At 41.0% G+C, this 18634-nt stretch overlaps 1 protein-coding gene across 3 annotated transcripts in view; it reads left to right on the plus strand.

Moving 5' to 3' along the window:
- PPARG (peroxisome proliferator activated receptor gamma) overlaps positions 1–18634 on the plus strand; it is a 127230-nt gene that overhangs the window by 106862 nt on the left and 1734 nt on the right. For all 3 annotated transcript variants that reach the window (XM_011227529.3, XM_034658791.1, XM_034658792.1), the window contains one exon: positions 3456–3906. In XM_011227529.3, the coding sequence (XP_011225831.1) occupies positions 3456–3906 (451 nt within the window). The remainder of the gene's footprint in view (positions 1–3455; positions 3907–18634) is intronic.

An 18634-nucleotide genomic window follows, 5' to 3' on the forward strand; every position in this document is an offset into this window, starting at 1 on the left:
GTGTCAGGGCTCCTCCCTTGCACAGAGCCCCTTCCAATGCTCTGGAAAGAGTCTGAGTGGTTTTGCTCTTATAAGTTGTATTATTGAACCCAACAATTGTCATAGATGTACCCAATGATTGTGTGCATTTCAGGCCTGCAAAACCTGGATTTATCCCTGGAGAGTGCCAGATGTTTTTAAATGTTCTTTCCTGTTAAGAAGAAAGGCTTGTTTGATACAGTGTCGGAAGATAAATACATCGTTAGCTCCAAGCTAGAAGTGTAAAATCATTAAGACCAAATTTGAGGATGATAGGGTTCCCCTTATAATGGCAGATCGTCAGATGAGATCATACAAGCTCATAGAACATGGAAGGCTTCCCTTTGATTTGTAGAAAATACAGCAATGTGGAAGTGAAGTTCATTTTCTGTAGAATATTTTACCAGAAGTGTAACATTAAGTTAATTATCGAAGATAAATCGCACAGGCCAAATNCCATACAAGCTCATAGAACATGGAAGGCTTCCCTTTGATTTGTAGAAAATACAGCAATGTGGAAGTGAAGTTATTTTCTGTAGAATATTTTACCAGAAGTGTAACATTAAGTTAATTATCGAAGATAAATCGCACAGGCCAAATTCCACTTGGTTTTAAGAGGTCAGCATTCTGTAAATCAGGCAAATCACTATCTTTTCCCCGTTTCAGGGGAAGGAGGTCCCAGTGCGAAATGCGTGAGTTGAGTGTTGGCAACCTAGGAATCGGTGAATTGGTGGCAAAGAAAGGCAGATCTCCAGGCAGATCGTGTCTGGTGATCACTTTTGCAGTTTGACAGATTTACACCGAGGCTGAAAAGTACCTAAGCAGACTTCTAAAAATGCAAGGAAAACAGCATAATCTTGGAAAAACAAAAAAATCCACTTGGTATTCATTTGCACGTCAATACCCAGAATTCTTTACCAGTTAACCACTTTTTCAAAAATGCTGAAGGGATTTAAAAAAAAAAAAAAAAACTGGAATGGTTTGGCATGATGGTGGGGGCTGCTGATTCCTTTCTCTGTCCTTGAGTGTTTACTGCCAGGAAATCCTGACCAACATCGATTGCCAAGGGGTTAAAGTCACATTGTTGTTAAATTGGGAGAGAAAATTAGCAGGATTTTGTGCCCTATGTTCAACTATCACAGAGTTTCAAAAACAGGAACCTGGGGCTTTATATGAGGGGACAGGGGAAGTCAAGGGGAAGAGTCACAGGGTGATTTATCAGGGCATAGTTCCAGATAAATTGCTTACATGGAGGTGGAAGAATTTCACATACATTCTGTGCCAAGAAGCCAAATGGTTGAGCAGAAGCTTGTCCAGGAGTTGAAGTGGGCAGCTCTGGGTACAGTCTTTCCATATGTGAAGGGGGGATGATTTATAGTCATGCTATTTTGTACTTAGGTCTGTACAGCTACCTGTATGGTTTCAATACCATCAGATTCTCATGGCAGTAAAGACAGCCAGTGTTTCATTGACAGAAGTTATGCTATAGAACTCCTAGAGGACAGAAACCACATTTTCTGTAGGTTCTATAAAAGCAAGTCTTTTTCATGATTAGAATCTGACATTCTGGGGAAACTCAGCACATTTTAACTGATGTGACTGATTATCTGCTCTTTTTTTCCCTCTCTCGTTAATAATACCAATCCTAAAGTAGAAAAAAAGAAGAAAACAAGCAGAATGTCCAAAAAACATAGTAAGCATTATTTGTTCCTAATTTACATGAAGAATTAATTAGAGCCACCAAGCAAACTTACTCTTGGGTCCCCGCATCTGCCCTCCTTTGGGGTTGGCTAACCAATACAATTGAAGTGAACTTTTTGGTTAGAAAAAGTAAGAATTTCTGGAATAATTCCAGTGAATGGTGTTGAAATAACATGCAGGTTTGGAAATCTACTCAACATCTAAGAGTCCTTAGTATTAGTGTTATTTCTTCAGTGTAGACCAGACTTACTAGGTTGGTGAAAATCATAGACTTATGTAGGGATTCACAGTTCGAATCTCCAAACCAGTGGGTCTTGAAGGTGCTTACTGCTACCACTCCTTATGCTACTTCCTCTTGCCCAGCGGGAGGGAATTCTCAGCATCTCTGCCCACACATACCCACATGTACACCACACACACATGCATACACAGCTTCTGAGAAATGCAACTAGAATATCTTTGAGGGAAGAGATGGAAACATCCAATGTAATCCATTCCCCTCAGTTGAGAAATTTGAGCCTAGGAAACATAAATGACTTTCCTAAAGTCACATACTTAACCATAGAGCCACAGCTAGACCTCAAATAGCTTCAACTCTTATCCCAGTGCTTTAGGGTATACACTTATTTGAATAGGAGTGGGGGTTTAACTTCCATAGTTCAGTATATCCACTGTATATAAAATGCTGTGGACTCTGAGAAACAGACTGAGGGCTTCAGAGGGGAGGGGGGTGGGGGATTGGGATAGGCTGGTGATGGGTAGTAAGGAAGGCACGTATTGCATGGTGCACTGGGTGTTATACGCAACTAATGAATCATGGAACTTTACATCAAAAACCAGGGATGTACTGTATGGTGACTAACATAATATAATAAAAAAATATTATTATTAAAAAAAATGCTGCCCCTTCTCAATCAGAGTAGCCTGGAGAATTTCACAATGACCACAACCCTTTGGTCAGTTCTATACAAAGAAACGAAAGAGAGAGATCACTTAATGACTAACAACTTACTTTTGAAGGCAGCCTGTTGCAGATTTGAGTAACTGATGCATGTGTTTTATTGATTATTTGACCCTTAAGAACAGATATTTGAAAAATAAGTTCAAAACCCTTTTTTAATTTTGCCACTTTATGCAGTGCTTACCCACAGGCTTTAAACATCTGGCTTTTTCTGAAACAGATTGCTTCCAGAGCATTAAGAAAAGAAATAGACATTTTCTTGGCTCAATATTTCTCGTCTGCTTTCAAACTGATTTTTTTATAGTTAAGTATATTTTACATGCACACTGTGTTTCATTTGAGATCTGAGTAGATTTAATCTAAAACTGCAAGATTACTTTATGTTCGAGTGGGTGTGTTCAAAATGATTTTTTTTTGAAAGAAGGTTAAAAACACATTCTCTTGAAAGCCAAGATAAACAACAGATTTTGTATGATTTTACAAGTCAGCAGCAAAGACTCTCCAAACAACCCAAACTGGAACTATTAGCCAGTCATAGGTACAGTGTTGCAGTAGAAGTTGAAAGAAAAGAGGACCAAGCTTGGTAAAATATGTTTGGTCCCAGAAGACAGTTAGAAGGAATAATCAGGAGATGAGAGTATTTTCTCATTACGTATTTTCTCATTACTAAGATTTCAGTTAGCAAAGCAAATGTGTATAAACTGGAATGGTATTCATTCACCCTGAATTAGAAATCTCCAACTCAGCCTCTTCCCCCCCCCTTTTTTTTTTGCAGCCATTTGTTATCTATGACATGAATTCCTTAATGATGGGAGAAGATAAAATCAAGTTCAAACACATCACCCCCTTGCAGGAGCAGAGCAAAGAAGTGGCCATTCGCATCTTTCAGGGGTGTCAGTTCCGCTCAGTGGAAGCTGTGCAGGAGATCACAGAGTATGCCAAAAGTATCCCTGGCTTTGTAAACCTTGACTTGAATGACCAAGTAACTCTCCTAAAATATGGTGTCCATGAGATCATTTACACGATGCTGGCCTCCTTGATGAATAAAGATGGGGTTCTCATATCAGAGGGCCAAGGATTCATGACAAGGGAGTTTCTAAAGAGCCTGAGAAAGCCCTTTGGTGACTTTATGGAGCCCAAGTTTGAGTTTGCTGTGAAGTTCAATGCACTGGAATTAGATGACAGCGACTTGGCAATATTTATAGCCGTCATTATTCTCAGTGGAGGTAAGATTCATCTTTTGATCTTCTGTGAAAGAGGGTGGGATGGTGGTGAGATGGCTGGAAGAATTTTGACTTTTCTTCATGTTAGTCCTTTTCTCTGTAGTTAATGCACTTTCCTATAGAAAATCCGAGTGGCATGATGCCAGGAGAACATCACTACACAGGTAAAATCCCAGGAAAGAATATCATAGATTTGCTGTTGGAAGGCTGTGGGCAACCCAGGCTTTTTTTCTTTTATCCCTCATAATACTTTTTCCAGCCAAATCCAAACATGAAAAACAAATGCCCTCTTCTCCTTTTTTTTTTTTTTTTTTAGTTTTCTTTTTCCCTATCTTTTGCCTTCCCTTCTTTCTTTCCCTTCCTTTCAGGCCAATCTAATCTTCATTTCATTTAAACAATGACATGTACAACTTTGCTTAAGTCAGTGCTCACTTGCCATAGGAAAAGCATAGAGAAAGTTCCTGCCCTGCCAGCAGGAAGATACTACTTTGAATTGCTTTCCTAATAGCAGGAATCAAGGAATATTTATCTACTGACCTCTACCTATTCTCTCAGGTAGATTTCTCTGATGGGCTTCCCTTAAATTACCTTCGGGAGGTGGTTGGCTATGATTAAGAATACAGTGTGAACCAAAGAACACAGAGCAGAGAAATAAATTGAGTTATTTAGCAGTTCATTGTATTTTTGGCCTTGCAAGTACATGATCTGACTAACCAACTCCAAAAGCCAGGGTTTATACTAAATGCTACTTTCATTGGCTTCTCCACACTTTTCCAGCTTATGGAGAAGAAAGTTTTACTGTCGTCTCTCTTTATAAGAATTGTTTTTAAGCAATGAGTTTTCATTGCTAAAATGGACTTCAGGTGAGCTTTCTGTGTGTATTCGACAGAATATCCTCTGTTGGCAAAAGCAGATGTGGGGAGGGGTGGTGGTCCTCTAGAAGTAAGCTGTGTCTAACTATACAAGATACTGTAAAGAACACGGTGCACTCTGTCCTCTGTTGTCCAATTACTTGAGAGCAGAATGGTTCTTAAATCAGGTGCGTATCATGTATTAGTAATAATAATAATGATAGCAAACACTTAAGTACCTACTGTGTCGTAGGCAGTATTCTAAGCACATAGTACACGTTCACTTAATCCTCCAGCCCAGTGAGGTAAGTACCATTTTGCAGACGAGGAAACCAGAGCACTGAAAGGTTCAGTCACTTGCCCGGGGCTACCCGGCGAACTCAAGATGGGGAGCCAGGATGATGAACTCAGGCAGTCTGGCTCCAGGGTCTGCAGCGGTCCTGCCCTCGAGGTGACCTGGGTGCAGTAGTTGACGCTTCGGCACACGGTTAACGCTGCAGCCTCTGGGGCAGCGTCATGTTGTAACTCATTTAAAAAGACGTTTTGGGGGTCATGTTTAATGCAACAAAACCTGTCCAGCATGTTTTAATATCTTGATTGAATCTACTTAAACAGATCAACCCTTGATCCTCTGGGATCCGTGATTAATTCGGCAAAGAAGAATGAGATTCTAGTTTATTTGAGGTTCATTAGGAGAAAAAGCTTAAATTTTGAGAAAACAAGTTGTTATTGCTTAGCTAATATTTTGAGGCACATTCTTGAATAAAGAATAGAAATAGAATTATTAACATTTGATGTATTTCTAAGATTTTTCCCGAGCATACTCTAGATTCTGTGTTTATATTCCTTTTCTCACTTAATCATTTTCCCCATGTCATTACATATTCTTTGTTAATATTTTTCATTAATTTTTGAAAATAAAAGTAATACATGGTCATTTCATGATTCAAAGAGTACAGAACAGTGTAAGTAAAAAATTAAAGATCTCTGTCCTCAGAATAAAATAAGGTTAATGAAGTCCTATTTCTCCTTCTGAATAGTCTCTATGCAAGTGCTAACATATCTCTGAATACACACTACCATTTTAATGACTGTAAAAAATTCATTTTTTTAAAGGACCGTTACATACTGAATTATCTCCTTATTTATGGTTGCTAACTTATTACAAAAAACCTCTAGAGGAGAATATAGAAAAATTTTTAAGAAAATTATTGAAAATGTGTTCTAAATTTGTGTTTTAATGAACATATTTAAGTGTAAATTTCTGTTCAAATTCCAAATTATTTTCTCATTCTGAACTACCAGAAGTGGAATTGTTGGGTAGGTGGCTATAAATATTTTTAAGTCTTTTGTTACATCATTGCCAGATTGTTCTGCACAACATTTATACCAGTTTGTATTCCCACCGTAGATATACTAAGGGAGGCACTTGAAATAAGCTATTCAGAGATGATTAATTGCTAGCCAGGGAAGGTTAACACAAGAAACAGTCGTGATAACTCTGGACTTTTTGAACTAGAGCAATGTTGGTTTTTTGTTTTGGGTTTTGTTTTTTTTTTAAGATTTATCTATTTATTTTACAGATAGAGCATGTGCAAGCAGGGGGAGGGGCAGAGGGAAAGAGAGAATCCTCAAACAGGCTCCCCACTGAGCACGGAGCCCTATGTGGAGCTCTCTCCCAGGACCCTGAGATCATGACCTAAGCTGAAATCAGGAGTTGGCCACTTAACCAACTGAGCCACCCAGGCACCAGTGAGCAATGCTGTTTGATGGGCACGTGAGACAACTGGGTGTTTTCATCTAGGAAAAAAGCCATTACTGCCTATAACTCACAAGCAAGATTATATAAAAACCAACTATTTATTAGGCTTTAAACTTTTCATTAATTGGTCAAAAAATAATAGTGCATAGTTTGATTCAATTTAACAGATATTGCAGGCTTTCGTTTTTAATTATAAAAATTAAAAATGGTACATTTTAAATATAGATGCTGTATAAATGAGTTCATTTTGGTCTCCTACAGACTGCTTTAACAGTAGCCAATATCCAGATCTTACTGATTCTCACAACAATGAAAGAAATCTGAGGGTAGCAGCCAGCCATAGATTATCAAAGTTTTATACCTGTGGTTACAATGAGAAGAAAACCCTGTGAAAAATTTTAGACTTCCTTAAAAAAAAAATAGAATTAACCATTGACTAGTTCCCATATCACAAAAGGCAAATCCTTCCCTGATCAAAGTTTGCTTTTGTAGATGAAGTCTACCTACAGGCAGTAGATAAGAATGAATAAACTGGACCCCATGTTTGCTCAACACACAGAAATTTGATTCTCTTCTTTACTCAGAGAAGCCAGTTGGATATAGGCCAGAGAAAGAACTGCTCAAGTCTTTTCCAGTCCAAAGAGTAGACTCCAGTAAGATCAGAATCCTAGTCATCTGTTCATGGTGAGGTCAGTATCCCAGATTGTGGTTTATTAGAGTACGACATATAATTTCTCAATGACTTTTAATTTTTTTCCTATCCTGGGTTTTCTAGAAAGGGAAATCATTCATGTAAGCAAGAGGCTTTGATACAGTGAACAAATTTCTGATCCTACCTAATCTTAACAAGGAGTGATCATTTTCTTTTGCGCAGTTTATGTTGAAGTCTATAGATAGCTTTAGTGATTTCAGAAAAAGAGCTTTTGGTGGGGGTCCCATTGACCTCATTCTGAGCTAGCCTTAGAATCACAGAAGGGCTTCATTCTGGTGAAGGTACCATGACCCTAGACTGAAGGAAGGATGGGGAGATGGGCCCCTTGTAAGAGTGGGGTAGTAAGGAATTGGGGAGATTAAGGGCAAGGCATCCCCAGAAGACCTAAAGGGGATTTTGGAGGGGAAGGGGTGAAAGTACCTGATTTGACCCAACTAAGTATTTGCTGAGGAAACTGGAGTTGCTCTAGTAAGATCGCTGTCATTCAGCTTCAACCCTAGAAACTGCTGATACAGGGAGATTTGGTACATAGATTGGCCTGGCGCTTAGCATCTTTGCTGTTTACTCAGCTCTCAAACCAAGCTAGCTGAGAAAGATGACCTAGTTCTTCTCGAGTTTTTCTCCTCTCTCTTTCTCCCCTGAGCTTGAGGCAAGAAAAAAATGGATCTACAAAGAGCAACAGCCCAGAATCAGACAACAGACAGCACTCTGTACCTTTTTAAGAGCATTCCATCTACATTCTCGTATTAGATCCTGACAATTCTCCTGTATTTTTATTCTCATTTCATAGAAGGAAAAGCGAGCTTCATAGACATAAGCAATTTGTCTGAGATCTAACAGCTAGTGAGCAGTGGAACTGGGGCTGAAACCCAGGTGTCCTGTCACTTCAGAGTGCCCTCTCTGCCACACACCCTGTCCCCTGCCCCCTGGCTAATGGTTCATGGTCACCGTCCTCACACGTGTGTTGGTGGCCACAGCCTGTGCTCCATTCACCATACCCCTAAGGTCTGGGCCTGTAATTCGGAGGTGGAGCTTCCTCAGTAGTCGTGGTAAGTAATAGCTTCCCTTGCTCCCTCTAGGATGGGTGGCGGCAAGAGTAGTAAAAACCGCCTCCAGCAAGGGCAGGTTTGCCGCTGGAGCCACAGCTTCATGCCAGGCACACTAGCGAACTCCCAAAACTACCCAGCAACCAAAGCCAAGTGTAAAGCTCAGTAAAACTGACAAGCCCCAGGACACTCCATTGGACTCTTTGCCCCCTTGCGCATTTGCTGTTCAGTGAAGAAAAGCATAGGAAGGTTCCAGCTGGAACTCTGCAGCAGGAAAAAGCTCTTTTTGTTAATTCAAAACAGTTTGGAATCCATTACGGTTCTTCCCAAACTTCCAAGATATGGGGGAGGAAATTCACTGGGTTTTACAATATATTTTTTGAGGCAGATTGCCATCACCATCTTAATGACAGAGAAGCTGTAAATATTGATACAATGGCCACAGATGGCAAGTCATCAGCCTCCTCGTTACCCTCTTGAGTCTGGCTTGGTTATGGAAACCACCCCTACAGCAGCTCCTTCATTTTCCAGCAATCCCAGCCATGTTCTTTCTCTGTGAAGCAACTTTGGACAGCTGTTCTTGGAGTGATCATGTGTATTTCTGTTGTTGAGTGGGCAAGGGGCAGGGAGACTAGGGCACAAGAAAGGGGAATTGTTCTCATAGCTGTATGTTTGCAGATCCAGGAAGAGTTGATGCTCTTAAGACAATTGAGTAAGTCCTAGTTCATCAGGTCAATAACCTGGGGCTTCTGTTTCTTACCCCTGGTCGTGACTCTGTGTATATAGATATAGATTCTATAGAATGGAATCAAAGCACAGCATCCAGTCCAGAATATGTACTTAATAAATGCATGTTGAACGCATAATAGTCGAATATTAATAATAATACAAGCAACCATTTATCGAATACTTCACTGTATGCCAGAATGTATACTGAGCACTTTATATATGTGCATAATATGCGCTTAACCTCTCCTGCAGCTCTGCAAAGTCTGTTGTTATCCCTGTTTCACAAATGGAGAAAATAGAAGGTTAGAGCTCTAAGATTTAAGCAACTTGTCTCAGCTCACAGAGCCACTAAGTGGTGAGGCCTAGATTCAGACCCAGGTCCCTCTGACCTTAAAACTGATGCCCTACTGTGTATTGGAATGTAGAAGCATCCCAGTAATTACCTTGGTCCTGGAGGTCTTTGGCAGTTATCAAAAACTACCTATTTCATTTTGCCTCCAAATGTTATCAGTCAAGAATTTTCAGGTTGTAGCCTAGATATTACTTACCAACATCCAAAGGCTTTCTCGAGACACTGTTTTAACCTAACAAAATGACACCCTAGGTTTGAAAATTGCTGTGAGAAGGAGCGGAGCCCAGTATGACACTGAAGACTGGTGCTCCGTTCTTAAACCTGTTCAGGTAGCATGGCCCTCAGAAACAGTGGCACTCGTGTGTGGCACTCGCCACAAAAATTGGTGAGCTCTCAGTAACTAAGTGAATACATTTGTACTTCATCAGATACCATCGTACACCAGGTTCTATTAGAGGTAAGTCGTTGCAGAAGAAATTTATGAGAGAAATTTAAAATTGTTAAAATATCAACCAGTAACTTCATTTCTTCCTTCAGCCAACACTCATTCAGCTATAGCGGCAAATACCTCATGCCAGCTCTCAGGCACAGAGTTTGAGGACTCTGAGTTCAAGTGTTCCATCTCTCTTCCCCATCCCTCAAGGCCCTTCGGAGCCTTGCGTCTATTTCCAGCGCATGCATAGTCCTTCCATTGTCTGCAGAACTGTGTCTACAAGTTAGAATGAACAACGTAGCACTTCTTACGAACAGAAGACCAAGTGCAGGTGCCTGAGCAGCTTACGCTTTTCTGAGGAAACCCCAGCTTAAGGGGGCCTCTGACTCTGCAGGACCCAGTGGCCCCCACATCTTCTCTGTTAGCATCATCCTTACTCGTTGACTAGGAGGAGACACAGCCCAGAATAGCTGAAAACGTAGATGTTAAAAACACCATGAACACCAGTAGGCCTACTTTCTTCTGCTCTCCTCTGTGAGTGAAATATGCAGCTCTCTTATCCATACAGTTTTATGGACAAGATTCAAGCTGGTGCCTCAGTGGTAAAAGTTGTTTTTCTAACTTCTTTCTCTTGATACTGAGAATAAACAAGGACATCTGATTACTTGTCTGACTAAGCTCTGAGCAGGACAGTGGAAGAGTGTTATTACATGGTTCCTGTCCCCCATGTGGGCCACGACGGAGTCAGAGAGTAATAGCATTCATTTATTAACTGAAAAATCTGTAATGGGCACCTACACTGCGTCTACATAGCGTATGACACTCTTCTCCTCTGCTCTCCACTGTGACCAGTGGGAAAACCCTTGTCAGGTGGCCAGGATGGCTTTGAATGATGACTCAATTAGTGTTATCTAGAAACGTCCCATTAGTTCACTCTTTTCATAACTTTGTGGACTTGGTTTACACAAAGATGAGGTCTATGAGTTCTCAACTGGCACGCAAATTCTAAAAACCAGATGGCTGGTGGGGGTTGTGGGGATAGGGAGAAGATGAAACATACTAGAATCATCTGAGAAACTTAAAATACACACACACACAGGTTTTTGTTGTTTGTAGAACATAGAAGCATCTTTCTCTGTGACTGCTTCAGAAGTAAAATCTCTTCCTCACTGTGGGCCTGGTAGTCCAGGATCATCTCAGCGAGTGAGCGCACAATCGTGTTTGACCTCAGAGACAGACATGGGATTGAAAGCCAAACTGCTGAGTCATTCCTATCAGCACACCAGCAGTCTTGGAAAAGGTTCAGTCAGTCAGTCAGTGGGCCGCTTTTTGGAGCACTTTATCATTCTGGGTTCTCACAATGTGTGTTTAAACTCTGGGTGACCCCAGGCAGCCTTCCAGACTGGCACAATCCACCAAGACGTTCAGACAGATCATCTGCGAGTGAGGAAGAATGAAACTCGGGACGGGTTCGAGTCACTCATCACAGAGAGGCCAACACAGGTTGTGAAGGAGCCATGCACTCCCAGGGAAAGCACCTTACAAGGGTCTTGCCAGATTCACAAAGAAGAAAACCAGAAGAGGTGGGATGGGGGCATTGGAAAGCTTTGGAATTACAGGGACAGCCCTGAGTTCAGACCCCACCCCCCTCCAGCATTTACTAGATGTGTGATTTTACTCAATTATTTACCTCCCTGGGCCCTAATTTCCTTATCAGTATTGTAAGTAAATGAAATAACATTATATGAAGCCTCTGGCACAATGCCTGAGACATGTTAAGCACACAATAAATACTAATTTTCCCTTTTGCCCTGTATGATAGAATTTGAGGTAGCTCTACTTGCAATCTTGCCAGTCAGATAGCTTGCGGTTCCACCAATAGTCATGCTTAAAATCCCTTATTACAATATAAATACCCCTAGGGAGATATCAACTAATCCCTTTATCAGCTATCACTTTAAGGGGATTAGTTATGGATTGAGGGGAAAAAAAAAAAAACCCAAGGGAAAGAGATACTGGAGGAAGGGGGAGAGGCTTGACAAACTGAGGGGAGAACTCTAAGCCCCCTGGCCCCTCAAGGAGATGGAGAATAGCAGGAGTGTGGTGAGTTGCCACACTCCCAAGGTTCTGATAAAGTTTTGGGACATTATGTGTTGAGAGGTCATATTTGGAGATTAAAGATCACTCCTATGTTTTGAGATCTCAGGTTCTTCTCAAAGACATTGGAAAGGAAGACACTGAGGGAGAGTTGCAGAGAACAAATACTTGGCTACCTTTTATGTTTGGTTATTGGCATTCCTAAAGGTTGAGGAAGTAAGGAAGAGTGATTGGATGAGGGGGAGGAGTGTGTCAGGCTTGTTGAGAAAGAAGAAATCATTTTCTTTCCTCTCCAACCTTCTTCTCTACCTCCCCCATTTCCAGGTCTGCTCAGAGCCAGTGTTAGACATAGAAGGAGTAGAAATTTATCTGTATCCTTCAGCTCAAGAGGGAGCACACTGCTCTCCTTGGCTGACACAGAGAACCCTCAGCAAACCACGTGGCTGAGCTTCCGCTGAGCAACCTTTAGAACAACAAGGGGACCTTAACCTCCCAGGATGAAAGGAGACAGGAAAGGCAAGGACTTCCCAAGGGCAGGATGGAGAGCTCGAGTGAAATTTCCATTCTGAAAGACCTGGAAATAAGACAGAGCCCAAGCTCATTTCACTCCATTGAGGTACCACTGAGCAATGCAAAGAGCTTTGCAGACAGAAAAGAAGAAAGTGCTACTCACCTCATTACTAGATATCTTTGTATCCACTGTTGTAGTTGGGGAGGTGGCTTTTGGGGGTGGTAGGTGTTTGAGATGAGCGAAGTTGGTGTGGAATGGTTTACTTGATGGGCAGATAAAAGAAAATACTACCTGGGTTGGTTTCATTGTGGTGGTCACCCCTTTCCGTATTCTGACCACATCCTTTATGTTATTGTTGTAAGGAGTGGTTGTCATTTGGACATAGAAAAAGCATTCATAAGGGAAACGTTAGAATGTTAACCCACGCCAGAGTGAAGGACTCTGCCGACTACATGTGGGTTCACGGCAGAATGTGCTTGTGACAGAAGATCATTATCTATTTGATAACATGTTTACAAGACCTGGTTCTGTTGTCCCCTTGTCCAGATAGCCACCATCAACCTAGTCCTCCTAAAATCATCCATCGTGCAGCCTTCTGATTAATTTAGGCTTGCCCTGCTAGGATCCCTAATACCAAATCTCCAGCAAGGTGCAGGCTCAGGAGTGGAAAGGGAAAAACATCTGGAAGGGGGAGTGGAGAGATGGCTGAGAAGGAGCAATTAAGGGAGAAAGAACAGGAAAGATAGAGAACCCAGGAAAATCACAGAAATGAGAGAAGAAAGATAGGAAGGAAAAAGAGGCAAATGCTATTAGAATTATAAATAGAAGTAGCTGCCTTACTATGTGTCAGACACCGCTCTAGCACTCCCATCTATTAGCTCACTTAATCCTCCCAACAATACCATTAGTGGTGTTACTTTTATGTCTCCATTTTTTAAATGAGGAAACCTAGGCACAGAAAGGTTAAGGAACTTGCTCAAGGTTACCCAGCAAATAACTTTCAAGGCTGGGATTCCAACTGCTTCTCACTAAGCCGATAAAGCTTACTCTTGGGTGTCCATTAGAATCACCTGGGAGCTTTTAAAAACCTTGAAGTTCTACCCCAGACCACATCAATCAATCTCTAGAGAGGGGACCCAGGTATTAGTTTGCGGGGTTTTAATCTCCCCATGTGATTTCAGTGTGTAGCCAAAGTTGAGAATCACTGCACTCCATCCAGCTCCAATTGAAATTTAACTATGAGAAGAAGAACACATGTGAAACTTTCTTATATTATTTTTTTCCCCAAAGGCAGGAATGTGGGAGGGAATTGCTACAGGCCATACCGTGGTTTACCAAAGATAAAGTTGGCTGAATTCACAGTTTTGCCTAATGCTCACCGTGATTCTGCTTGATCAGAAAAGTGCTGCAGAACCCTGAACACCATCACTTCAAGGAAGAAGTGAATTGGGGGCCCGTGGCTTCCTTGTTTTATTATTGCTGTGAGACTGTCTTGTGTTTATGCATTCAACCACAAGAATGAGAACCTGCCCAACCCCTCAAACATGAGCCTGCATCAGGAATTATTTTCTTGTGTTCCTGAGTCTGTGCTCTTACCAGGATCAGTACAGGAATCTTCCCTTCCCCACTGTGATGTGCCAGCTCACCCCAGCTTGCACTCCTGACCCCGCCCTGGTGGAAACTGCCTTTATTTGAACAAACCGAGAGAATATTAATATCTTACTGCGTTCCTTTACCTAGCTCATTCTCACCACAACCTTAGGAAAGAAATACCATCGTCTTAAAAAATTAAACCAAAACCCAGAAAGATTAGAGGGTTAAACCAAAACCCAGAAAGTCACAAAGAAACTAAGTGGAAGAGAGACAGGGCTCAAGTCTTCAGTTTCCAAAGCCACTGCTCTTTTTAACACATCTGTGAACTTGGGAAGAATGGAATAAAGGAAATTGAAGAGAAGTGTAAAAGGAAGCCCTGCCTCCCCTTGGTTTTCACCAGGCATATGAACTAAGGTCTTTCATTGTCTGTGGATCAATTTACAGCTGCCCAGCTATCAGACTTTTTTTTTTTTCCTAAATCCCCTGGATACAAACCTTTTCAGATCAGTCTGTATCAGAAAGCCAATAGGCAAAGATCGGAAAAAACTTAAGAGCAGCTGCTAGAATAGAGACAAAACTATCCACTTTGGGGTTTCTGCCTTTCTTCCAGGAGACTCCACTGCGGCCCTCTGATTCCCCCAGATGCCTCCTGAGAAAATCTTTGCTCAGGAAATGCCTGGCCCAGGTGGGCAGATCCCAGGAGGGTCAAGACAATTGAAATCTTCTTCAGATATCTCTCCCCATATCGGAGCCGGATCTGGATACGATGGGAGTTTTGTAGGTTTGCTTATAATCAGCAGCCTTCTGTAATCAGTTCCAGCACTGTGTGAGTGGGGACCGGAAAGGTTGCTTTCCCAATTCTTTGCAGCCTGGGAGTAAGGAACCAGTAATTGATTCCAGCTTCCTTGAGTGTTGTGTTCTGGAGTATGTGAGTCAACACTCACTTTCCCAAAAGGGCCTTCTAGGCAGCCTAGGCCAGTAAATAGGGTCCTTAGACCCTGATCCAGTTCAAGACCTCAACTCTGACCCTCAGCAAGGTGCAGGAAGATCTCAGGCGGGCCTTCTAAAAACAGTACCTTAGCAGGCACTGGGGAACTGAGAGGGAAGGGTGAGGACCCAGGATGGCTCTGGGTGCTTCCACAGATTGCTATGACAAATTTGTGGTGTCCAGCTTAGCTCAGCAAGGGTTTGAATGTGTGTGGAAGGAGAAAGAAGAGAGGGGAGAGGAAAGACTTTCCAGCAGGGTAGAAGGCGGGGAGCAACCATGACAAACCCCTTTTGCCTTTGATTCTAGGGATTGCTTTAAGACCAAGGGAAGCTTTTTAGTTTTTTAAGGAAGCCAAGTGTTTTAAATTTGAAGTGTAAGCCTGTTAATATACTTTTCTAATTACATTTTGAGTGTATTTCCCCAGTTTAATTATGTGAATTATGTATTTACAGAATAGAAAATTGAGGCCCAGTCACAGAGCTGGTTAAAGTACACTACTTACTCCACTCAACTGTGCTCCATTTTGCCTTGACTGAGTCTCAGTAAAGGGGACAGGGACAGATCTGTAAATGATCTAACTTGTCACTGGAGGAAATATAAATCAGTGGCCACAAAATTTCAGCCGTTCAGCCAAACTCCATCTGTCACATCATAAAAAAAAAAAAAACTTGCCAAAGAGGGATTTGAAAATCCAAACCAGATCCTTCTCCACTCCTCAAGGAGCCAGTTCCATTATACTGCACTAAAGCCAAGTGTTTCCAGCAAGCCTGATCAACTGCATTTTAGGGTTTGGTTGTTTGAGCTGTCATGATAAATGAAACCTACTAAATTAATGTAGTCTCTTCAGTAGAAGTTTTGACTGATGCTGCCCAAGAGGAAGGAAGGAGATAGGGTTCTAAGGAGCCAGTGCCAGAGTGAGTGGGGTGTGGGGTCCCAGGCCATGGAGGAGCCACATTCAACACCTGCCCTCACACAAATGCTGCCACTTCAGATGCACATGCATTTGCACAGCTGTGGGCAGTTCAACTCTGGAACACTCGTCAGGGAGAGGATCAGCAATCATTAAGCCGAAGGCACCAGTCCAGGATCTGTCAGGGGCTAAAGCATCAGGGTTTTCATGATTGCATGGCAATTGTGAGAAAGGCGCAGGTCCTCCGGGGGCATGATTCTCTAGGCCAGGACTACATCATTTGTTTCATTCTTAGAATCTGAGATTTTTGCTGATGGCTCCAAAGTTAAATGGGGGGGGGGCGGGAGAGGGGGCTCTACTTATTCCAGTCAATGGAATAAGTAGAAGTTAGAAAAAAGAAATCAACCAAAGTTTCCCTCTGTATTTAAAAAGGAAAAAAAAGTGAAAAGAAACTTAATTTAAGAGAATGTTTAGAGTTCTGAAAATCCCACCGTGAGACCTGTTAGCATTTCTTTCCTGTACCTCACCTCAATGAATAAAGGTTACTAGAGTTTATTAGATACAGGAAAACACTGTTTACAGGAGACTTCTTCATTGCGTAGTGATCCAGCCTTTAGGCTTGTTCACCAGCCAGGAGAATTGTACTTTTCAATCCAGGACTCTTAGCCAGAACAACCTTTTTGCTCATTAACTCAGCCAACTGAGTACATTCTGTGTTTCCACCAGATCCTCAGAGATGTAGTGTGCCCTCTGATACCTCATGACCTCATAGGGGACATAAAGAAGAAAATCAGTACTTAAAATACGATTTATAAATACAATATACTTGTAATACAGCATTTGAAATTAAACATACTTAGATTCAAATTTCAGTTCTGCCATTTACTATGAAGTGGCAGATCTTGGGCAAGATTTAATGCCTTTCTCTAAATCTTCATTTTTCCCTCCATAGAACACTGGCCTCATGGAGTTATTGTGAAGATCAAATGATCTGTTCTGTATAAAGCCTTTGGCTCATTCTTTGGAAAATGATAACCATTCAATAAATGTAATTTACTAGTATGGTGGATATTGACGTGTTTATAGGGTGCTACAGGGTCCAGAGAAAGGGGGTTGGGAGAACAGGGGAGAGGAAGAGATAATGTCAAGGAGGGTTCCCAGAACAGAGTGACACAGACTGTATTTTGAAGAACAGGTTGAAGTCTGTAAGATGGGTGAAGGGAAAGGAATACTGTTTCAGGAGGGAGGAACAGAATCTGCCTAAGCACAGTCATGACAGAGAATAGGATGTTTGAGGGACTTAGTATGGTAATAGTTTAATATGGCTGGAACAAAAGGATGGTTTCACAAAGTGAGGCTAGAGGATGAAAGGTACTAAAAGTTAAGTAGAAGCACCTGGCTATCTTGGTCGGTAGAGCTTATGACTCTTGATCTTGGGGTCATGAGTTCAAGCCCCACATTGGGTGTAGAGATTACTTAAAATCATTTAAAAAAAAAAAAAGTTAGGTGTGCCTGTGTGGCTCAGTCAGTTAAGCTTCTGCCTTCAGCTCAGGTCATGATCCCAGAGTCCTGTGACAGAGCCCCACATTGAGTCCCTGCTGAGCAGGGAGCTGCTTCTTCCTCTCCCCCAGCTGCTCCTCTGCTTGTGTGTGTGCTCGCTCTCTCTCTCTCTCTCTCTCAAATAAAATCCTTAAAAATTTTTTTAAATAAATAAAAGGTAAGTAAAAGCCCGTATACAGTGCTTTAGTTTACAGGGAAGGGGAGAAGAGATAAAATTAGAAAACAAGGGTGAATAGCCTTCAAGAGCTAAAATTTGGAATCAGCACAAGGTATCAGGTGAGTGTCCTGAATGGTGTACAAAACCCCTGCACCTCTCTGGTGAGCTTTAATGAGGAAGCCTTATGTTCTAACCACAGTGCAACAAACTGAGAAATTAAAAAATAAAACTTAAAGTTAGTAAACAAAAACAAACACCCAAACTTTCCACTTGGAAATTTTAAAACATGCTTCTATATAACTCTTAGATTAAAAATGAAATCAAAATAGTAAGACAGACTATTTAAGAAAGAGCTATGAACATACTATTTACCTAAGTCTGCAGGGTGAAACCAAAGTGACACTCAGAGGAAGTTTTAGAATTTTAAATGCATCTATCAGAAAACAAGAAATACTAAAACTGAATGAATTAAGCTAGGAAAGAGGGAAAAATAGAACTAGAAGCTAGGAAAAGAGGGAAAAATAGAACTAAAGGAAGGTAAAAGAATAAATTAGTTAAATTGAAAACAAAATAGAATTTTTAAAAAGAGTTGATGAATAAAACCAAAAGTTGTGTTTCTTTAAAAAGAAAAAAAAAGCCTTTAGCAAATCAGATTTTTAAATGAGAGAATATACAAAATAAAAAGCATTCACTTATAAATAAAAATGAAATTTCAGATTCTGAGAGAATATTATATACAATATTATTCTAATATGAATTATAAAGTTTTACTTTTATAAGTAGTAGTCTTTACTAAATCTTGACTAAGCTCTTTACTAAAGAGATTAAAAGATAGATACAGAAGAAAAATTAAAGGTAGCCAAAGATTTACCATCAGGATCAGATGGTTCTGCCAATGAATTCCAAGAAGCCATCAAGGAACAGATCATTACTACATAGAAACAGCAGGAAAATTTCTCAACTCAGATTAGAAGGCTAGTTAACATTTATTACCAAAACCGACAAAGGATGGCACAAAAAAGACAACTCT

Source organism: Ailuropoda melanoleuca, chromosome 4, assembly GCF_002007445.2.
Source record: "Ailuropoda melanoleuca isolate Jingjing chromosome 4, ASM200744v2, whole genome shotgun sequence".
In the NCBI taxonomy this organism is placed as follows: Eukaryota; Metazoa; Chordata; class Mammalia; order Carnivora; family Ursidae; genus Ailuropoda; species Ailuropoda melanoleuca.